The following is a 23365-nucleotide window of genomic DNA, read 5'->3' on the forward strand; positions in this document are numbered from 1 at the left end:
CGACAGTACCGGATAATAGACGACTTTTGCTATTCATCCATATCAGTTCATTTTTAGCATTTAATCTATGAAATATATCCGGCAGTTTGTTTAAGATCCGGCCTGGTACCGGACAATGGCGCCGGGCAACCGACAGTACCGGATAATAGACGACTTTTGCTATTCATCCATATCAGTTCATTTTTAGCATTTAATCTATGAAATATATCCGGCAGTTTGTTTAAGATCCGGCCTGGTACCGGACAATGGCGCCGGGCAACCGACAGTACCGGATAATAGACGACTTTTGCTATTCATCCATATCAGTTCATTTTTAGCATTTAATCTATGAAATATATCCGGCAGTTTGTTTAAGATCCGGCCTGGTACCGGACAATGGCGCCGGGCAACCGACAGTACCGGATAATAGACGACTTTTGCTATTCATCCATATCAGTTCATTTTTAGCATTTAATCTATGAAATATATCCGGCAGTTTGTTTAAGATCCGGCCTGGTACCGGACAATGGCGCCGGGCAACCGACAGTACCGGATAATAGACGACTTTTGCTATTCATCCATATCAGTTCATTTTTAGCATTTAATCTATGAAATATATCCGGCAGTTTGTTTAAGATCCGGCCTGGTACCGGACAATGGCGCCGGGCAACCGACAGTACCGGATAATTGACGACTTTTGCTATTCATCTATATCAGTTCATTTTTAGTATTTAATCTATAAAATCTATCCGGCAGTTTGTTTAGGAATAAAAAAAAAAGAAAGAACAACAGTAATAATTATTGTAAATAACAATGAATTCGAAAAAGCATCATTCAATCAATATGAGATAGAAGTTTAATTTCTACTAAGATCATTTTCCATTTTCCTTTTTAAATATGCCACAGTAACTGTTCGTTAATTTTTAAGGTGTTGATTAGTTGGTCGATGAACCTCAACTATAAATATTTGATTATGTATGAAGAAGATCATGTTATACAATGATCTAGAGAATTACCCATAAATTATTCAGAAATACAATCTTTATGTATCTGGGACATTTTGGTCGTCGCCATTAATTTTTGCACTAATAAGAAACTTAATTATGATAAACTCCTTGCCTGAAGTATTTATGTATTGATTATGAAATTCTCCTTCTATCGACTGGTGTAATTTTAATAACAACAGAAACAAAAAAATGAAATTGTGAACCGATTTTCCATACTGTTTTGTATTCTTTGCTTGGCTTATCTTCAAACCTGTGTAGAATTAATTTGATTTTGTTATTTTTTTAATATGTAGAATGAAAAAATTAAAATTCAAAGCATCTTCAGCATGCATATGAAACGANCAAGAATAAATACGGTAAAAAAATCATTTTTCTGTGTTTTTTAAACGGTAAAATTTCAGATTCGATGATGGACCTCTTAAAATTGAAATTATGAGTTCCGCTTCTAACAGGATATTTGTTTAGACATATTTTACGATATTTTGAGCGGAGAGCAAGAAAAAAAAAGTATCGAGTTTTTTTCGCACAACCTAATATATTAATCACACTATTTTCCGCAAGGGGGCACTGGATATATACAGTATATTTTAAAAATATATACCTGCATGTATAAATGCATATGTATACACAAATGGCGTCTCGTAATCATCTAAAGTGTTTTACAGGTGCGTAATTGTCTTCTACCTGATGTATGTTAACTATAACAAACGTAAATTAGTAATACTTGTGGACATTCTGTATTGATGTACCTATCGAATAAGAATACATATTTTATTTTACAATAAATGTTCGTTGAAAGCATTAAAATTATCTTTAATTTATTACGTCCCAATATAAATGTTAACTGAAAATTTTCGTAATTAAAGGATTGGTAAGTAAAGAAGGATGAAGTTTCCGTCAAATTTTACACAGCTTTTATTTATAAATGTATATAAGTCTTAGGATTGACAGTAAAGGAATTTTAAAGTGCTATTATGTCTATATATATATGACATATATATTTTTGAACNTAAATAAAGTATGCACTTCATTTTTGAAACTTTTTTATTAACAGAACTGAGCGTTCTATATCTAAAATTGTGATGCACTTCTTTCAATATAAGTGTAAATCACTAGAATTTATTTTTCACAGATGTGATCTAACAATCTAAAAAAGGGCCCAGGTCTAAGGTAGGCAATGTTTTGTATATAAGTAAAAAAATATTTCATTCGTTAATACTAATTTATAAGCAGGTGATGCATACTTTTTTGATTTAATAATTAAGCCATCAAAGATGAAAATAATATTTGGTGAAAATAAAGCTTTCATTAAGAGTATACATTATATTTTATATTTGTCTTTTCGAATTTAAATGGCCACAGTTCTGTTGGTAAAGACACACTTTGTTAGCATGAAAAAATAATGTTAAAGTTAATGTTGCCAGTAGATAATGTTATTAGCTTCACGTGACATAAATAAATCCATTTTAAGGTAAATTACCTAAATTTGTTTAGTCAGTCCTTATATACGCTTATTATTAAACCTATTTGGGAATAAGTAGATCATAAAAATGTTACGTAAATATACAGGGTGGCAGTAATATTAAACGCAATAAATGTATTACGTTCATACAGCACTTACGCTTTAAAAAATTTATGTACTAATTATAGATTAAATAAACAAGTCGAAAAGAGTCTCAATTTTCTGCTAAACGAATAAAAATAGGTACCTGCAAGTGGATATACAATTGCTGTTAATGTTTTATTACCTACATCAAAGAAGGAACGGTAAACCTATTGTTTCAATTTTAATTTAATAATAACTGAGGCCATAATTTAATTGAATTGAGTCAGACATTAGTTCAGTAAACTTTTGCATGCACTTAAAGTTAATAAAATCATTTAAATTGTTTAGCGATTACATCTTTTAACTGATACGGCACTTATATTCTTGGCTCCTTAGTTGAAACTTTATTGCTTTGTTTGTTTATTTACTTCTCCAGTTTTCTAACGATTTTATTGTTGCACTTCATCAGTGCCGACAGGTGAATATTAATTAACGTGTAATGCCGACTAATTAATACACAAAAAGGTCTATTTAATTTAAGCGTAAATAAAGAAAAAATGCTTTATCATGTTTCAAAAAAGTTTTACTAGTAAAGTCTAGAAAATAGTTTATATTATTATATGTTATAGTAAACAAAAAGTGCACAATTCATAAATCTAGATTCTGGCCACTCTTACATTCGTAAATAGGAAAAGATGTTAAAAATGCTAAAAGATGAAGAGATGAGATATAGGGGTAGACAAATGGCGTACAGTTTGTAATAAAGAGCAACAAACAGGTTATAGAAATTGAAGCACATTGTAGAAAAGACAGGGCAGCTTTAGGAATAGGCACACAGGGGTAAAAAGTTAGCAAGAAGGACTTGAAAATAGCTTAAATAAAATAAATTAATAAAAATAAAGCAAAAATACTGGTATGCAAGAAAATAAGAAGGTATTGAAAACAGTGGGAGTCAATAAGAAGTAGGACGTGTTAGAAACATATTATAGAAGCAGAAGCAGCAATTAAGAGATGTAGACCTAGATTAGATGAGTGTTCACAAATAATTAGAGATATAAATTGTTTGCGACTAATGTGAAGTCTTCGCGCTGAAGACCTTGTTGTGATGTCATCATAAGGTCGTCAGTCCTAAGACTGGTTGGACACGTACCTCCACTCTTTCCTATACTGAGCTAATCTTCGCATTTCCCTAAAACTAGAACAACCCGCATCCTTAACTATTTGCGAACAATTCTAACATAGGTCTACTTCTACCCCTCCTAAATCCCATTTCTGCCTCTAATATATCTCTGACTAGACCTTCATGCCTGAGAAGGTATCCTACCAAAACCTATCTCGCCTATTTCTTATTGACTTCCTCTGTTCTCCTATTCTTTCTAATATCTCTTCATTTCTAAGCTTCTCTGTCCATGGTATCCTCATCATTCGCCTGTAACACCACATTTCGAAGGCTTTTAACCTTTTCCGCCGCGCCCACTGTCCATGTTTCGCACCCGTACAACGCCGCGCTCTAAGCATACACCTTTAACAATCTTTTTCGAATTTCTAATTGCGGTGATGATGATTATATTATTTGTATGTATGTATATACTTTGAAAATCAATCGAAACGATATTGTAGAGCTTCAAATTTTTTTTAAGGCATTAGAAAGATTTTTTTTATTTACACTTATTTAAAAAATATTCCACAAGAAGTTTACCGGCGATACAGTGAAACTTATTATTAATTACCTAGTAGGAGTATTAGATAATGTCCTATAATTTGAAACTCGTATTAAGATCATTATTATTAATACCTGTATTATCTTAATTAGATATAGAATCATTATCCAAAATCGAAATGTTTAAATAAATAAAAAGATTATCCATATTTATAGCAGTCACATATATGTAAATGAAACTTGTTTTTTTAGTTAGACTGTAAGAACTGAGCGAAATAGACAATACTTTCCGGCTTTATTACAGCCGTTAACCTTGTCAGTAAACAATAAAAGTCTTCGCCCAACTAACAATAAGAATAAACAGTAGTAACTATATAACGAAATTTGTTTACGAAGTACAGTACATAATATTAAGGTATGTATTATTTTCTTTGATAAATTGTAGACACCTTAGTTTTAGATATACGCGTTTGCAATTCAAATAAATTAAAAATAATATGGTGATGACTTTAATGAAACTTGGACATTTATTTAGTTTCATACCTATAAAAATTCAAATCACTACAACATGGTAACATAAAAGAAAAACAAATAAAGGACTATAAAAAAATACAACGTTTAAACTAAAATTAACTTTTCATTTGTAAACGGTATTAAAAAATATGAATCACACCTTCAGGTATTAGATACCTATGTTTTTTACAGGGGTTTGGCAAACTATGCAATTTTTTATTTATGACAACTAAAATGAAGTAAATCTATCACCTCTTTGTATTTTCGATGCATGTTTACTAATATACATAGATCTATTTACGTGTGTATAAATTTCATTTTTCATGAAAACTGCTAATATATTTAACCACTTGACAATTGTTTCCGGCTAGTCTGGCATTTTCAAGAGTGCATCATTGTTTTGTATTTCTTTTTATTATTAAGATACTCCTTCTAATACTTTTTTGATTTAATAATTAAGCCATCAAAGATGAAAATAACATTTGGTGAAAATAAAGCTTTCATTAAGAGTATACATTATATTTTATATTTGTCTTTTCGAATTTAAATGGCCACAGTTCTGTTGGTAAAGACACACTTTGTTAGCATGAAAAAATAATGTTAAAGTTAATGTTGCCAGTAGATAATGTTATTAGCTTCACGTGACATAAATAAATCCATTTTAAGGTAAATTACCTAAATTTGTTTAGTCAGTCCTTATATACGCTTATTATTAAACCTATTTGGGAATAAGTAGATCATAAAAATGTTACGTAAATATACAGGGTGGCAGTAATATTAAACGCAATAAATGTATTACGTTCATACAGGACTTACGCTTTAAAAAATTTATGTACTAATTATAGATTAAATAAACAAGTCGAAAAGAGTCTCAATTTTCTGCTAAACGAATAAAAATAGGTACCTGCAAGTGGATATACAATTGCTGTTAATGTTTTATTACCTACATCAAAGAAGGAACGGTAAACCTATTGTTTCAATTTTAATTTAATAATAACTGAGGCCATAATTTAATTGAATTGAGTCAGACATTAGTTCAGTAAACTTTTGCATGCACTTAAAGTTAATAAAATCATTTAAATTGTTTAGCGATTACATCTTTTAACTGATACGGCACTTATATTCTTGGCTCCTTAGTTGAAACTTTATTGCTTTGTTTGTTTATTTACTTCTCCAGTTTTCTAACGATTTTATTGTTGCACTTCATCAGTGCCGACAGGTGAATATTAATTAACGTGTAATGCCGACTAATTAATACACAAAAAGGTCTATTTAATTTAAGCGTAAATAAAGAAAAAATGCTTTATCATGTTTCAAAAAAGTTTTACTAGTAAAGTCTAGAAAATAGTTTATATTATTATATGTTATAGTAAACAAAAAGTGCACAATTCATNATTAAACGTTAAAAAGATTTAAACAACAAGAAATAAAAGTGAAGAATTTGGGAAAATATTCATTTAGTTTAAATTTAATTCCAGTGGGTAATGAATATCACAAAAAAAAGGTAATCACTAAAAAAATAGAATGAACAAATGATGCTATTGTAACCATGTAGTTTTAATAATTATGTATATAAACCATAAATAGTTTTTTGAAAGTTTTTAAAATCCAATAAGAAGGCGAGATATGATATTTAAATAAACGATTTTTGTTTTTTTTTTTTATGAATGTTCTCACCTTTTGATATAGAAAGGGTCTTGTAAGGGCTAACCACCGCTCAATGGCCATTACGAATGCAACACATCCAGAACTTAATCCAAAAGCTCGCAAACATACGTAAAGCACGCAAGCCCAATATAGCGGTAATACACGATATTTATCCAAATGGATAAGCGTTAACATTCCAATTTGTGCAACTAAATCGTTCGTAGCCAAACATCGCAACATGAGAACATGTTTGCTGTTTCTTGTTTTTGCCGATTTGTGAAGTATCCAAAGGGCCGCAATATTTCCGGCAGCTCCTATTACGAACGAAAAAAAAATGACCAATTGCCTTAACGATGTCATATTAGCAGACGGATGGAAAGGGTCGGTCTCGAACTCGTCACTCTGGTCCATTACGAATCACTTCACTGATCTCTCTCTCCACTTATTGAGAGTTTCTTATTGTTCTTCGACATTATCATTAACTGTTAATTATTTATTATTCTTGTGTACACACTGTTATCACACATTTTGTCGTTGTTTACGCCAGAACTTTTCCCCGTGTGTCCATCGGCCGACAAGTTGGACACTTCATTTGGGTCTGATGATTCTGTTACCCATGTCGTTCCAAACGACTTCGATATGCGCAAGTATTTTTTTAGTTTAGTATTAGTATACCTACTCAATTATCTCATTCAACAGAAGAAAATCATTTCGATCAAGTAGCCATTGATATTCTATTAACGGGCTATAGGGAATCGCTTTTAGACTTGCTATTGTCTCTTTATATTATTCTTCACATTTAATAGAACGTACTGAAGTCCACGTGCTACTAATTTTAATTAGGTGTTATGAATTCCATAATTATTTCTGGCCACGCACATTAGGACATAGAACTTCATTATGAACTATTCAATCTAATTACTTGACTAGCAAAACTTGTAATAAGTAATATGATTAGAGTTATTCTGTTAAAAGTTCGTTATTCTAAACTCCTACCAGGCGAAAGCTACCAGGAAATGTTTTTAATTTTTGTTTACCGATTTTCCAAGTATGCATTTTTAAACCATCATGGTAAACATTGCATTTAATGTGTTTTTTTTTTTATAACAACAAAAGAACTTCTTGTCCAGAAAACAAACTTTTTTCAGTATTACACTATAATGTTATAATTTAATTATTTATTTTTAAATGTGACCCTATTACGATTTGTCCTTAACTATTTTTAGATCTCAAAATCATATCTTGATAAAAATAACATTTAAAACCGCCATAAATAACTTCTAATTTTTCTTTCAATGGCCGCTACGAATTTAATGCATTCATATACAGGGTGTCCTTCATTAGAATCCATTAACTTTATCGGTTTATCAGCGTATTTTGAGTCAGTTCAAAAAAAAAATGATACTGACTTCCTTGTTTCAAAACTGGAAGCAAGGTCGGATTTAGGTTCGACTGTCTTCTAGTAGTAATTATAGTAAAACTACTGATTACGATACAAGCATTCATTAATAATTATTTCAAAATAGCCATAAATCACCTTACGTACGATAAAACAAGGCTACACACAAAATACAAAAGAGAATAACGAGAAAGTTTTCTAATTTCAACATCCAAGGGATGATAGTAGATTGTTGATTAAAGCCAGGTCAAATATTTCGCATCCCTAAAATTTTTCCGTCCTAAACCTGGGCCTACGCGTAAGTCCAGCACTGACTAAAAGGACTTCATAATCGTTTCTATGAATCCTCATACATACTCATTTAAAAATGTAAATGGATGTTGTCAACAATCTCCTTAAAACGGTAATAATAATCGAATGTTATCTTCCTCGTTCTACTTTTATCTACGTAATATATAAACATAATAAACATTTTATACAAAGATTATAACAGATTTTCGTTGGACATCATCAACAAATTTCGATAACACTTGTTTTTAACAATAAAATTGAACGATAGCGGTTTACATTATGTATCTTCCGATTACATGGAAATAAAAATGCAATATGTTCAAGTTCATAAAAAACTACTGGCTTTCTGATAACGTGTAGGTAGTCGATATTGAATATACACCCCTCTTACCGGATAATCTTCTAATAAACGTACGATTCAACAAATTTAATAACCCTATCATCTGTTGATAAGTAATTATTCCGAAAAATATTAGTTAACGGGGAAGAGTAACAAAAATAGTTACATAAATAATGACCCCGTTGCAGGAGCAAATCAACCCCTCATGTCCCTTGATGAAAATGATAAAAATTGATAACACCATAAACGTTTTAATGCATTTCACCAGCAGAAATGGAAAGATTCATATGCCCATTTTCATTTTGATACCCCATTTCTAATAGATCTGCCTTCGTACTATTTTTGAATAAATTCTGCTTATTATTTTTTATAATTATTTATTGTATGCTTAAGTTTATGCATATAATAAGGTTCTTTTCATAACAGATTCATGATTACTTTACTTTTTGGTAGAATTTTTAATTCCTTTTTTTTTAAAGATTATCTGGGTCCCCAAAAAGCCAAAAGCTCATAGACTGCTTCACACTCATCGACAGCCTATTTAATAATCTCTTTTATCTTAAATTGTTTCATAATTAAATATTTAATGTGTATTTATGGAATTGTACACATATCTCTCTTTGTAATCAAACTCACGCAAAACGGCTACTAATGTGTAGCGACAAAGCTTTTTTTTTTTACTTTGTTTTATTTCTTGTTTCCTAAGTAGCCACTGCAGTGAAATTATTTTGTGATAAATGCATTCGATGCCTAATAACTATGCCACGAATAAATCTAGTTTAGTCACGTTATACAACTTGAAGTAACAAAAGATTGCCTTTGCTAAACGAATCGTATAGGTAAGACCGAAGTAACGCCTATTTGCGAGCTATTTTGTGATTACAATGTTAATCAGACACAACCACGTTTAAAATAATTAATCATTATTTACCGCAGATTATTATTATTTTTGCGCATACCTCTGTACAATGTACTCCTATTGAATTACACAAAACAAATTATGCACTGCGCATTTACAAATAGACTGATTGAATAATTTATTTGCAATTAATTTGAACCCTTGCTAAACTTTTTATAGTTCAATTTGAAAATATTTTTATTTTATGTTCGCCAAACAGAAGACAAATTTTTGTTTTTTGTCAATCAGGTGCTTCGGCATTTCCGTGGCGAGTTTTTAACAAGCCTGGACGCATGCCAGACCGATGCGTCTAATATTTTAAAAATCTTCCGGCTTATGATTTTTATCAACCTGTTTATATCCAAGTTTCGTAATGCTTATATAATATTTTTTAGTAATTCGTTGAAAACGATAGGAACGCATTTATTTCAGGTATTTTACTCAATTTCAGTCAATCCAAGCACTTTAAATTTACTGTTCTACGCATTTATGTATTCCAAAATAGGTAACTAACTTTAGCACTTTAGCAAGTAAAAAATTGTACAACATTTTGGTAACTGTATATCTATACCTCTCCTTTTTTAAGTTACCAAACATGCGTAATTCGCTTATACACTTATACCTATTGTTTTACCTATGGAATCTTATAAAGAAATAGAAACCTACTGTTAGCATATTAAAAAGATTTTTGCAATAACAATAAGTTAATAAACAAAAATTGCATATCGTGGTTATTGGAGTGAAATAATTTCATATCCTTTTCTGCTCTAAAGATAGATACAGACAGAACCACTTGGCTTCCAAAATATTTCTATTTATATCTAGTACCGATCCAGATTTGCAGCGAAGCTAATGTGAATAAGGACCTTAACATTTTTCTACTTCACCCTATTAACTAGGCTTTTACAAATAGTGTGCTTCTCTTCCAGTATCAGTTATTACAATTATTGTTTTTATAAGTGTAATAGTTTTTATAGTTTAAAAATTGAGTAATCTGATTACAATACTGCGACTTACAATTTTAATTAACTATTTTTATCTGACCCAGACACGTTGAAATTCCAACGTAATATTGAAGATTTATGTATAACTCATAAAAACCAAGAACATATAAAGGTAACGTACTTTTTAGTTATAACAGAAATAGAATTAAATCATAAATTAAATAATGTCGCAAATTAAAAAAAAAGTTGCCTTAAATGGGTTTCGATGATTATCAAAAAGATCGGTTTATACCTGAATAGTATCATAGATGGCACTACAATACTGTAATTAAAGTATAATGTCAAGTGTTGTTTATTTCTGGAAAATTTCATACTTTAATTGTAATTTGCATTAAATTCATGTAAGTATTTATTGATTTTATTATGTTAATCATTTTTTAAGAATGTAAAGGACTATTTTTTATTACTCTCGTATTTGTTCAATGTTTTCCAAACTTTAACCTTATATAATATTAACTATTTTTATCTAATAATTATTCACGAATATTTATTTTGAATTAACAACTCCTTAATTTTTCAAAAACTTATGAATTCTATATGAGAATATATTATTAGATAGACAAGAATTTTTAATGTAAACGGGGTTATATTTTGTTTTTCATGAAATTGATATTAAATGTTAAAAAATGTGTTTCCTTTCTCTTCTTTAGATTAAATCAGCATCATGGAAGAAGTAAAAAAAGACATTACACCCCCAAATAACACAGCTAATATTAAGAAAAAAAGGGAAGATAAGCAGAGAAGAAGAGACCACAGGGCTATTGAAAATATCATGAAAGAAATTGGTAATTTAGAAGATGGTGAGAAAGTTCGTGTTTTGATAAAGAAATATAGCGATTTGTATGATGAATTCAGAGCTCTTCAAAACAATACAGCATTAAGTGACAAAAGAATGACTGTCCTACAAAGAGAACGAGATCAACTTCAGTCAGAGCAGGGCAAACTTGTTTTGGCTAAAGCACGCATGGAAAGTTTATGTAGAGAGCTTCAGAAACAAAATAAATTAATAAAGGTGTGTAAAACATTCCTTCTAAATATTAAGATATGTTATTTTTGTATATAATTGGTAGTTTGATTGATACTACGTAAGATGGACAGTTGACATTGTTTTTATCTTTATAGGAAGAAAATTTGGCTAAAATTCGTGAGGAAGAAGAAAGACGCAAAGAAGTGGCACTTAAATTCCAAAATACGCTCTCAGAAGTTTCAAATATGGTACAGGAAAACAGTGAGAAAAATATAAAGCTTCGTGATGATAACAAAGACATGGCAAACAAAATACAGGCTCTTTGTGAGCAGTTTAATAAACGCAAAGAACAACTTGCTCGGGTAGAAAAACAACTTGAATTAGAGAGACAATTATCAGAAGCAACAGTAGCAAAAGCTGAATTGGAGTTAAAGGCTGAACGAGAAATGTGGAGTAAGGAAAGAGAAATACTCCAAAGTAATCTGAAGAAAAGTGAAGAAAATTGTGTAAAGTTGCAAGAAAACATAAAAAGTCTCGAGGAAAATCTTCAGGTTTACTCAGGAAATTATAAAGAATTTGAATCAACAATATCTAGAAGTAACGAAGTATTTGACAATTGTAAATCTGAAATGTTTAAGATGACTAAACAAATTGCAACTTTAGAGAAAGAATGTAAAATGTTCAAACAACGCTGGCAAAAGAATGCACAATGCGTTATAGAACTTACAGCAACAAAACAGTCCCAAGACACCAAAATTGACAATTTAGAAAGAAAATTAGAACAATTACAAAAATTGTGTAGACAACTACAAACAGACCGTTCTTCCTACATTAAACTCCTTAAATTAAATGGAATAGAGCCAGTTTCCCAAAAATGTGTTGAAGAGCCAGCTAGCTCTCCAAGAAAGACTAAAAAGGAAATTGAACTTGAGCATCTCAAAAATAATCTTAAAGTTCTTCAAGAGCATTTTTATTCAATACAAGCAAAATCAGTAGTTAGTAGTTCAGGAAATGACGAGGAAATAAAAGAAAATAATTCATTACCGGCTACAGAAAGTTCTGTTGATGTTACAGAAGCAAAATTAACAGAAGAAAGTACAACCTCAATAGAAAATAGCCTCAACGATTTGACTATTAACGAGAATAAGAAAGAAAATATAGAAGATAATAAAGATAACAGCATTCAGAATGTTATAGAAAGTGAGTCTAATGTTAAGACTGATGATGAAGAAGTTATTTCAAATGGATGTTTAGTATCTGAAAGTAATACTGATCATTCTGCAGAATCCTCTGCATCTAAAGAATCAACTGTTATAACAAAAGAGGATACTGTAAGTCCTTCCATTGATGAAAGTCAATCCAGCATGACAGTAGACAGTAATGATCCTTCCACAACAGAAAATGGCACTTGTGACTCTACTTCTGCAGCGTTGTCAATTATAGATAGTGTTACTGAAGAAAATAGAAATCCAGAAGGAGAGACCACATAGCAAATTCTATTTTAATTATTGTTTTTAGTTTCCATTTGTATTATCAGTCGAAATAGTCAAAATTTTGAATACCACGTTCCTTTTTTACATCAACATTTAATGGCTCTAATACTAATTTTTTAAATATTTATAACATTTGATTAAGTCGCAAATAAAATGTGTTTTACTGAACTATCGTTTCTTTGTTTCATCGTATTAAACATTTTAATAACACAAAATTGTTATGAGAAAAAAATGCAGCGTACCTTACAACATTTTATTAAACGCAAAAATGACAAAAAGAAGTGTTAACTCATTATTAGTGATCTTATTTGCTCGTTATTAGTTTTCATTAAATATTTACTACTTATAAATATTCTAAATAATAATTAGCTTCTTTTTACGTTTGCACTAAATCATAAATACGTATTTTTTTTTTCACAATTCAAATATTGCTGTTTAATTTCATACATCAGGTAAAGAGTGGAGATATATTATTCAGTAATAAGACTTAAATGAATATTTGTGATACTAATTATATTAAAAAGTTATTTTCACATATACGACGCATTAATTAGTATGATTATTAAAGTAAATCTATTAAAAAATCGTAAATATTTAAGTGAGAATTATTTTACCCATATTAGCCTTAAATCGCAAAATATGCAATGTTGGTTGCCTAAGAAACCTCATTTGTTTTAAAATAATACAAAGCTTTCACGAAAAGCTGTCGGCTAAGAGCGTCCCCTATCAAGAAAGGAGGAAACGAAGAGTACCGATTTCCAAAAACCGCGCAATTTTTGAATATACGGAACATATTTCTAGAAAGAAACCGACACAACTTGCAGTGAAATTTAGAATTCTGAATCTTTTAGTTAAATGTCGTACAAAAAGTTATTGTACGTATCATATTTAAAGATAATTATAATCAAATACGGTAAATTAATTTAATTATCCTACAAATGATAAAAGCAACCAACTATTTGTATGTATCTAGCTTACAATAAATTATTTATTTCAATTATTGGTACATATCTCTGAGCGGCTACACTCTAGTAAATGTACATGGGTACTTAATAACCGATTTAATTTAATAAAATCACGTAGTTAGATGAAAGCGGTAATTACAAATTTTAAATTACGGTTAGCAGGTCGATTTCCTTAACAATTTACTCCTTCAGTATTGCTCTTAATTATTTTCTTGACGATTATATGCGAGTGTTAAAAGCTGTTTATATCAGAGTTTGTATCTATAAGTAAGTGCATATTTTCGGCAATGTTTTATTGTTTCTATCTCAGCCGGATACCTATAAGTATAAGTGAAATTTTATCATAATGAAAGTAAAAAGTTATGTTGTGCACGTGGGAGAAATTTTAAGAAGGGGCAGAGGAATAACAGTCACTTTCTTTGGAGACGTTACGAGAAAATTCAGGTCAACTTTACTTCTACAAGTCCTTTAGTAAGTGTTTAGTGCGGTGTTAAAACTTCTAGCTGCACAATGCACTTTTGGATAAACTTTTTAGGTAAATATTCACATCTATAATATTGTGCTTGTTTTTTATCTATGTACTTTTCCAAAAAATGTCAGCGTTCTTTCAAGAAATAGTTTAAATTGCCACTAAGTATATATTTTTCAGTATCAATTTATAAATATTTGATTTTACATTTTTTTCTTTTTTATATTATACTAAATCATTATTAATAGGTAGGTACTTATGCATTTAATTTTAACTATTCTTATCACTTTTATAAATCCAGCTTTCATTAAGTTTTTTTCTATAATTACTTAACACGTGTACGAATAACTAATAACAAGTACGAAATATGCATTATTTATAAGTATTTTGTTTGCTTTTACTTACTACTAAAAATTTAAATGCAACAGCGGAACTTTTTAGAGTATTTTCGAGCGCCTAATTAAAAATGAAATGGATTTCGTGTACGGCAAATATTGACATTAAAAGGAATATTTAGTTAGTTTGTCTTATCTGCTCCATTACATTAATCTCAACGAGTTTAAGCAATTACATCTAGAAATCCTTTAGAAGTTCTTTTTTTAAATTTCGTTTGGAATTTCCGGATACAACATTACGCATATTAATTGAGTAACAATATTGTACATAGAAAGATAAAATGGTTGGCCGGTCTTTGTCGAATGTCTACTAATTTCTAAAATCATCTCGGTCGAGTGTTGAATCAGGGGAAACCCCATTACATAAACGCGGATTGTCCATCGAAAGCAAGTGAAAGTAGGTATACTGACCGAACCTATAGTAAATTTGACATTCAACAAACGTTTCTTTCTTTAATCATACCTTGAACTTTTACGCAACATTTAGAATCATTTATGAAACATGTTTATGTTTGTGTTTATATAGGGATTATTTTAAAATATTATGTAGTAGGATTGCTTTATTGTTGTATAGGGGGATGGACTAGTATTTTCTTTCTGTTGCCCAACTCAAATGGATTTGAGAACTCGTATAACCGGAGAACAGATCAAGACGATGAACCGAAATGGATAAGGAGGGAAAAAGATTCCCTTCAAGCTCCATTTAGTCCAGAACATCGGTCGATTTTTCCTGACGATAGTCAAGATAAGCCAACCGATGATAAAGAAAATCTTAGTAGTTTTAAGCCCATTAATTTCTTGGATACGCCCCAAAGATTTCCCAGAATTTCGGAAACACCTTTTGAAACTTCCAAATTGAATGAGTTTGAATCAATCCAAAGACCTGATGATGATCAAGGAGGTCAACTCACTGGAGAAATCATACCAGATGAAATAGAATCTACCACAAGCACAAGCGTTAACAGAGAGGAAAAAGTGCTTAATTTTAATCCCCAACGACTTCCCAGACCCCAACATCTAATAAGTTATCCGTTTCCAAAAGAAAGTCCAGGAAACACTTTGAATTTTGCTCATAGACCAAATAATTTTGTAAGGGTAATTTATCCTCCAGATAAAAATCACAATACCCTTTTAACTGGAGAAAGTCCTGTTACTTTCGTTGCTTCGAACAGAAAAGAGGACGATACACCATCGATTGGAACGGATACTACAGTAAATAAAAATCCAAATAATGCAGGGAGCGGACGTCATTTTAAACCACAGACCCTGCTTCGAATTTCTGAAACTTTGGGAGCTTTAAACACAGTCGGAAGGTTTTTGGTTAATATGACTTCCGGAATTGAAACACCAAGTGACGAAGTCCCAACTGCTATATACACGATAAGCAAAAATGTTCTTGGGCCCAATGTTACCGATACCATTGCACCCTTTGTACTTCCAAATGTAGGCGGACTTAAAATTACTAATAATGCACCTAGTACTCCACCACCAGAAAAGGATCTCAGGATATGTACAACTCCCGAAAATCTTCCTGGGTATGAAATTTAGTAGAGAATATTTCCAATTAACCGCCAGTGAATTTACAGCTAGTAAATTATTCGGTAGTCCGGTCCTAAAGAATTGAATAGCCAGTGTTAAGTCACTGTAACTTTATTACACTAAAGATAAGGTCAATGCCATTGACCTAGAGATGCTTTTTTACTTTGTTCTACGCCCTAATAACCAAAGAAATGTCGCAGTTGGCGAATGTTTATTGTGTAGTAGATGTACAGTTAATTTAATAACTAATTTATTTCTTTTTTAATAATCACCTGTCGTAGGTACGTAATGTTAGCTAACTGTATTTTGTTCCGTGCGCTTTACTCAATAAGTCATTATTAAATTATATCAGGTACAATTACATATTGAATGATTTTTAACAACGTTATCCAAATTTTGATTCGTTGTTGTTTTTACCACTCCGAAAATCTGAAGAGTGTATTAATTAGGAAAAGCTTTCCTTTGCTGCATTATTTGCTTTGTTCTGGTGCAAGTTATTGTTTGTTCGCTTTCAGGTACTGCGATGACCTGAGCGTGTGCCCGCAATTGCTTCTGAACTTACGAATTTTACGGGAATCTATCTGCTTTAAAAGTCTTTTTGTTCCCGGTGTTTGTTGTCCCCGTTCAATCGACAAAATCGAATCTATTATTCAAACTACAACTACCACTACCACAAGTACCACAACAAACAATCCAATTATATCGCAAAATTCTACAATCGTAAATTCCGAAAACGTCGCACAAACTACTGCCTCAACTTTAATCTCATCTTCTACTGTTTTAAAACCTTCTTCAGTTCTAATAGGAAACAGCACAAAACCTCTTCTTTCTTTGAATGGAAACGTTATAGATCCAAAAGGTCAGTATACTGATAAAAATGAAACTAATATTTGCCAAGATATTACTTTATTTGTAATCAAGAACGAGTCATTATATTTTCGGTACCACAAGTACCATTTTCAAACGATTCAACAAACTGAGTTAATAGTTTTATTTTGAGTGGATGGAACCTAATATGATTTTAATTTGGACAGTGATCACCCTGTGTATTCGTTTTGAATTAATTGATACTCTGTACGTGTTAAAAACCATTTGGTAATCGATGATAATATCGTAATTATACGTTTAGTATGGCGTACAGATAAGTGCAATATTAACCGCTGCGGACGATTGAAATTTCAGTATCGAGCTATTAACTTTGTGGTCACTTTATTGCTCCATTCTACTGAATATTTGATGTAACAAACAAACCACTAATAAACAACGTTCCAATGTAAATCGGGTGAAATTTACTTACGGTTAGTCAAATACAAACTTTGAAAATCAAACTAATTCGCCCCGAGTGCGTTCCTATTATCGATCAAATTCAATTTACGCCAGACACATTTGGATAACAAAAATACCTACGTTCTCAATCTTACTGGAATTATAATGAAGATTGCAGTAAACAGTAGCATTATTTTAGATTGTGGTCAGTCACAATCGGCGAAGTTTAGAGTAGTTGGTGGTGAAGAAGCGCTTCCTGGAAGATGGCCGTGGATGGCGGCGATATTTCTTCATGGTAATAAAAGAACGGAATTTTGGTGCGGTGGCTCTCTAATAACTGCGAAACATGTGCTTTCGGCAGCCCATTGTACCAGAGACTCTCAGCAAAGACCGTGAGTGATAATTTTGGGTTTGCACCGCGTCAAATTGCCTGTTACCGGCGTTTCGTTCTCGAATTATAAACTGGATGTCTTTAAGGCTCTTCCGAAGTAGATGGATGATCTGAGAGCCTGAGACAGAAGAGCTGTTATCTGAACGAGGACGAAACGTCGTTCAGAAACAAATTGACAGGGTGCAAATGCAGAAACCTGAACATCGCTGTCAATAACACCCTCTTTATCATGTTAGACGTTATAATTCTTGTCTGGGATAAAACGAGACGTACGATTTCTCAAAAAATATTTTCAAACAAATCTATATAGTTTTCCAGCTCGACAATTTACGATAAGGTTGGGAGATATTGATTTGAAAAGAACTGATGAGCCGTCAGCACCTGTAACTTTCAAAGTAAAAGAAGTAAAAACGCATCCCCAGTTCAGTAGAATCGGTTTCTACAATGACATAGCCATATTCGTATTGGATAGACAGGCCAGAAGGTCGCGATACGTTATACCATTGTGTTTACCACCACCCCAATTACGAAAAGAATCGTTCGCTGGACAAAGAACCACCGTCGTAGGATGGGGAACTACCTATTATGGTATGCTCAATAAAACAAGACACAGTTAATTAATGATATTACCATATTACCCTTGAATGATTATCATCATAGGGTTATCAGTCTAAAGACTAATTAGACACTCACTTCTCATTCTTTATATCCTGAGTCAATCCTATACTTCATTTACTTTCTCTAGCGATGTGCCCTTTCCATTGTCTTGGATGCGCGCTGGCAAAATCGTAGGTAGGGAGAAAAAGCTCATTATACTCTCGACTCTTGTTCATTAAACATTCCTTTTCATACAGTACCTGCCAAAAGTTTTGTTCAGTCATGAATAGTAGAGCGAGTCGAAAACAAGCGTTAAAGCCTTTAATATGTCTTCAAATATAAATAATCATCTCGTTGACATTTTCACTAGTAAATGGTACTAATAACAGCACATTTGAGCAATGCTATTGTAGTGGATAAAATGGTCAATTTTTCCGTGCAGTACTGTACGAATTATACGCTCCTTACCGGTTAAGAGTTTGACCGAGAGTTGTCTTCTTTCTTTTCTGGCCTAGTGCTGTTCTTTTCTACTTTACGCCGGTCAAAGTGAAGGTCACATCGCTACAGAAACTAAACGAAGTATACATCCTTAACTATTTGTGCACAGTAATCTAATCTAGATTTACTTCTAATATGTCTTTAACTAGCTTTTCATTTCTGAGAAGGTGTCTTACTAATCTATCTTATCTATTTCTTATTGGTTATTCCATGCCCTCATCCTCTTTCTTGTACCTCCTCATTTCCAACCGTCTTTACCTGAGTCCACCCTGTACATCTGCGTATAATTGGCAAGTTATTATTCGCTTTTACAGGTGGTAAGGAGAGTACTGTTCAAAGACAAGCAATTCTTCCAATTTGGAGAAATGAAGATTGCGACCAGGCATATTTCCAGCCAATTACATCTAATTTTATATGCGCAGGGTACTCTCGAGGGGGCACCGATGCATGTCAAGTAAGTAAATTTTGTTTTCTTCCTTTCTAAAAGGCTCTGTACCTCAAATGAGAAAAATAAATCTTTATATAATCCCAGAAAGCATTTGAGGTAGATTTACTTTTTCGGGCGCGTTGAAATTTAAATTGCAGTTATACGAAACATTTGGTTTTATTTCAGGGGGATTCAGGGGGTCCTTTGATGTTACAGCGGAATGCGCGTTGGATACAAGTGGGGGTAGTTTCATTTGGTAATAAATGTGGGGAACCCGGGTACCCTGGAGTCTACACGAGGGTAACAGAGTACTTAGACTGGATAAATGAAAATATAAAAGACTGAGCCATTATATAACGATAATTAAAAAATAAATAATTGGACTTTATTGCAAAGGCTGAATTAAATATATCTCTATTTCATTTTCATACAAAGTCCCTACTTACTGGATATTACGCTTAATTTACATCNTTCTGGGGTTCAAAAAAATATAGTCATTCGTTATAACGTACTCGGTTATGACGAACAAGTGTAGAAGTGTCACATTATTTTCAGCTGTAACGAACTTATCAAACTTAGAATCTTATGCAGATGTTTCATTGATGAAGACTTTTCAGTAAATATAATGTGATTTTCTGGAGTTCAAAAAAAATATAGTCATCCGTTATAGCGTACTCGGTTATGACGAACCAATATGGAAGTAACGAACTTATCGGAATCAGAAACTTATGCAAATGTTTCATTAATGAAGATTTCAGTAAATATGAAGTTATTTTCTGGGGTTCAAAAAAATATAGTCATTCGTTATAACGTACTCGGTTATGGCGAACCAGTGTAGAAGTATCACATTATCTTCAGCTGTAACGAACTTATCGAACTTAGAAACTTATACAGATATTTCATTGATGAAGACTTTTCAGTAAATATAAGGTGATTTTCTAGAGTTCAAAATAATATCTATAGTCATCCGTTATAACGTACTCGGTTATGACGAACAGGTGCGAAAATGCGATATTATCTTCGACTGTAACGAACTTATTGAAATTAGAAACTTACACAGATGTTTCATTGATGAAGACTTTTTAGTAAATATAAAGTGATTTTCTGGAATTTAAAAAAAATATAGTTATCCGTTATAGCGTACTCGGTTATGACGAATCAATATGGAAGTAACGAACTTATCGAAATTAGAAACTTATGCAAATGTTTCATTGATGAAGTCTTCAGTAAATATAAAGTAATTTTCTAGAGTTTAAAAAAATACAGTCGTCCGTTATAACGTACTCGGTTATGACGAACAAGTGCGAAAGTGCGATCTTATCTTCGGCTGTAACGAACTTATTGAAATTAGAAACTTATGCAAATGTTTCATTGATGAAGACCCTTCAGTAAATACGAAGTGATTTTGTGGAGTTAAAAAAAATGGTCATCCGTTATAACGTACCTACTCGGTTATGGCGAACCAATATGGAAGTAACGAACTTATCGAAATTAGAAACTTATGGAAATGTTTCATTAATGAAGTCTTCAGTAAATATAAAGTGATTTTTTGGAGAAATAGTCATCCGCTTCGGTTATGAAGAACAGTTGTGAAAGTTTGTATTGCATATATCAAATGGGTTAAAAACAAAGAAATTATTATTTTTTTGTTATTTAATGTCGATAGTTGTACCCTGCTAGTTTCCTGTTTGACTCCAATAATAGTTATTTAAAATTAAAAAACTTTTCATGAGTAGTACTTCTGTATGACTCGAGCAGTAGGTATCTACTTGGTTTTCAGTTGTCGAACGTTATGTTTGCAAAATAGAGTGAAGTGTTTAGAAGAAGAAGTAATTATTTAAATATGATATTAACTGCCAGGTAACAGAAAACATTGGTATTTTTGATAATTAATATATTTAAGTATGTCTGTTTGCGTACATTGTTATTTATAATTTTTGCGATATTCGCAATCAGGTTGAAACACCAAACTGCAAAATGCTTGCAATGTAAGTTATACGTTATTATTAACAAATATTTGTTAAACACTTTACAATATAATTATTAAAATGGAAATAATAACAGATAGAATGTTGTAATTATGATTTACTTAATACAAAATTTAAGGTTATGTTGGTAATTTCTAACTTATTATTGAGTAAATGTAATCAAAATTCAAAAATACGAAATCAAATATAGAAGAAATTAAAGCAATTGTAGGGTGAAACGTGTCATATATAACTTTCATTCATTGGTATTGGTTGGGGAAAATTTAGTAACTGCATTCTAAATCATATCTATTTTTAATTGTTATTTGACAAGAGAAAAACGGTTTACTTTAAAATGAATAATTAATCTAAATATGTCTAATAAAGGGGTTGTAACGAGAATAATGCATATTAATTGTTCGAGAAGCAGGCACATTCTTAGAGAATTAAGTGCTCGTTGTAGTTATTAAATGAACAAGAGCAGTTGCATTTGTAGATACATATTTGTACACCTGCGCTTTTAATTAATTATTAAAGTCTAATAGATAATTCAAGAATTACTACCCCTACCTTTACCGTCCATTTTATTGTATGATTAATTCACGAAAGGTTATGTATCCGATAGGGTAATAAATACCTAATACGTACAAAACACGAAGTTCTACAAATATATAGGGTGTCCTCGAAAACAATCTCACACGAAAATAGATAAACTCCTTGACATTTTTGATCGTTTTTAAATTGTTATTATTTTTAACCAAGTTTTTATTAACTTGCATTTGTGTCTATTTATCTGTCTGCATGTTTCTCTGTGTGGTTCAAATTTTACGATTGATTTTGATGAGCTAGAGACTTCAGTTTTTATACATGCATAGCCTAAAATTGAATAAGAATGGTTTCTTATTTTCTGACCCTCTGTTTGGTAAAAATTTTGCATTTGATTCTAAACTGACTTTCCGATGAGCTAGAGACTTGAATTTTTATACATCAATCGCCTAGAACTGAATAGCAATGTATTTTTAAATCGCTTTCTTCTTTTACTATCTGTTTCATACAAATTTTGCAATTGATTTTAAACTGAATTCCCGATGAGCTAGAGACTTGAATTTTTATAGATCAATCGCCTAGAAATGGATAGTCAGTTTAAAACCAATTGCAAAATTTGTATCAAATAGGCAGTTAATCAAAAAACACGTTAATATCACATTTTCATCCAGTTCTGAGCTTTTTTGAAAAATTCAAGTCTAGCTTTTCGGGACATGAAGGTCTAGTCAGAGACATATTAGAGGCAGAAACAGGAGTTAGAGGGGTAAAGGTAGACCTAGATTAGATTACTGTTCGCAAATAGTTAAGGATGTAGGTTGTGCTAGTTTTAGGGAAATGCGAAGTTTAGCTCAGGTTAAGAAAGAGTGAAGGTACGTGTCCAACCAGTCTTAGGACTGACGACCTTATGATGATGATGATGAACTTTTCGGGAAGTTAATCTACAGCCAATTGCAAAATTTATACAAAACAGTTAGACATGAAAGTGAGTTAATGCTGCATTGCCATCCATTTCTTGGATATGCTTGTATATATTAAAGTCTCTAACTTATCGGGAAGTTTTCTCGCATTCTCGTCTGACTGTCTATTTGGTATAAATTTTGCAACTAACTTTTCGATGAGCTGGAGACTTGAATTTTTACACATAACCCAGATCTAGATCTCAATAGACAATTAATTCATTTTCTTGTTTGATACCAATTTTGCAATTGATTTTAAACTAATTTCCCAATGAGTATGCGACTTCAAATTGAGTTAAAAAATTTCACTCACACAAAATTGGAAAGCTGAAAATAATGATGTAAATAAAAATTATTTCTAAACATATGTAGTATATTTTCAAAAAGGGCTAAAAAGTGTAAAATGTTTCCTCGTATCACCGTAAAAATTCTTAAGACATTCCAGATAGTCCTGCAAATTTTTGTTAATATGAATTTTGAATAAGTATGAAAATATCATTATCTAATGCATTTGCTTTTAATTTCACATATATTTTGATAGATATATTAATAATTAACATTCAAATAATATGTTTTCATGACTATCTGTATAGGGTTAAGGATCT

General features: G+C 31.4%; 3 protein-coding genes across 4 annotated transcripts in view; 2 read left to right on the forward strand and 1 right to left on the reverse strand.

Moving 5' to 3' along the window:
* LOC108733807 (prostaglandin E2 receptor EP3 subtype) overlaps window positions 1-7214 on the reverse strand; it is a 31651-nt gene extending 24437 nt beyond the window's left edge. The window contains exon 1 of the mRNA XM_018465126.1: window positions 6383-7214. Coding sequence (XP_018320628.1) covers window positions 6383-6763 — 381 coding nt within the window. The 5' untranslated portion in view covers window positions 6764-7214. The remainder of the gene's footprint in view (window positions 1-6382) is intronic.
* Window positions 7215-10118: 2904 nt separating this feature from the next.
* On the forward strand, window positions 10119-12912 carry LOC108733838 (alpha-taxilin). 2 transcript variants are annotated; one of them, XM_018465171.1, is made up of 3 exons: window positions 10119-10396; window positions 10935-11296; window positions 11407-12912. In XM_018465171.1, the coding sequence occupies exons 2-3, from the start codon at window positions 10949-10951 to the stop codon at window positions 12739-12741; spliced, it is 1683 nt and encodes a 560-aa protein (XP_018320673.1). In that variant the 5' UTR covers window positions 10119-10396; window positions 10935-10948; the 3' UTR covers window positions 12742-12912. The 2 variants fall into 2 exon arrangements, with proteins under 2 accessions (XP_018320673.1, XP_018320674.1); XM_018465172.1 differs by lacking the exon at window positions 10119-10396 and adding an exon at window positions 10467-10625.
* Window positions 12913-13785: 873 nt separating this feature from the next.
* LOC108733755 (proclotting enzyme) lies at window positions 13786-19669 on the forward strand. The gene is made up of 7 exons (XM_018465053.2): window positions 13786-13789; window positions 15220-16108; window positions 16628-16971; window positions 17578-17770; window positions 18080-18357; window positions 19179-19318; window positions 19478-19669. Exons 1-7 carry the CDS (start codon window positions 13786-13788, stop codon window positions 19634-19636), a joined length of 2007 nt encoding a protein of 668 aa, XP_018320555.1. The 3' UTR covers window positions 19637-19669.
* Window positions 19670-23365: the final 3696 nt, after the last annotated feature.

Source organism: Agrilus planipennis, unplaced genomic scaffold (assembly GCF_000699045.2).
Source record: "Agrilus planipennis isolate EAB-ADULT unplaced genomic scaffold, Apla_2.0 scaffold11, whole genome shotgun sequence".
Taxonomy (NCBI): Eukaryota; Metazoa; Arthropoda; class Insecta; order Coleoptera; family Buprestidae; genus Agrilus; species Agrilus planipennis.

What these genes read in the sequence shown, in the direction of transcription:
- LOC108733838 (XM_018465171.1), top strand. Translation starts at nt 10,949, where the DNA reads ATGGAAGAAGTAAAAAAAGACATTACACCCCCAAATAACACAGCTAAT. An exon ending in AACAAAATAAATTAATAAAG is followed by an intron (nt 11,297 to 11,406) that starts GTGTGTAAAACA and finishes TTATCTTTATAG; the next exon opens with GAAGAAAATTTGGCTAAAAT.
- LOC108733755 (XM_018465053.2), top strand. An exon ending in AAACGTTATAGATCCAAAAG is followed by an intron (nt 16,972 to 17,577) that starts GTCAGTATACTG and finishes GCATTATTTTAG; the next exon opens with ATTGTGGTCAGTCACAATCG. An exon ending in ATGGGGAACTACCTATTATG is followed by an intron (nt 18,358 to 19,178) that starts GTATGCTCAATA and finishes TCGCTTTTACAG; the next exon opens with GTGGTAAGGAGAGTACTGTT.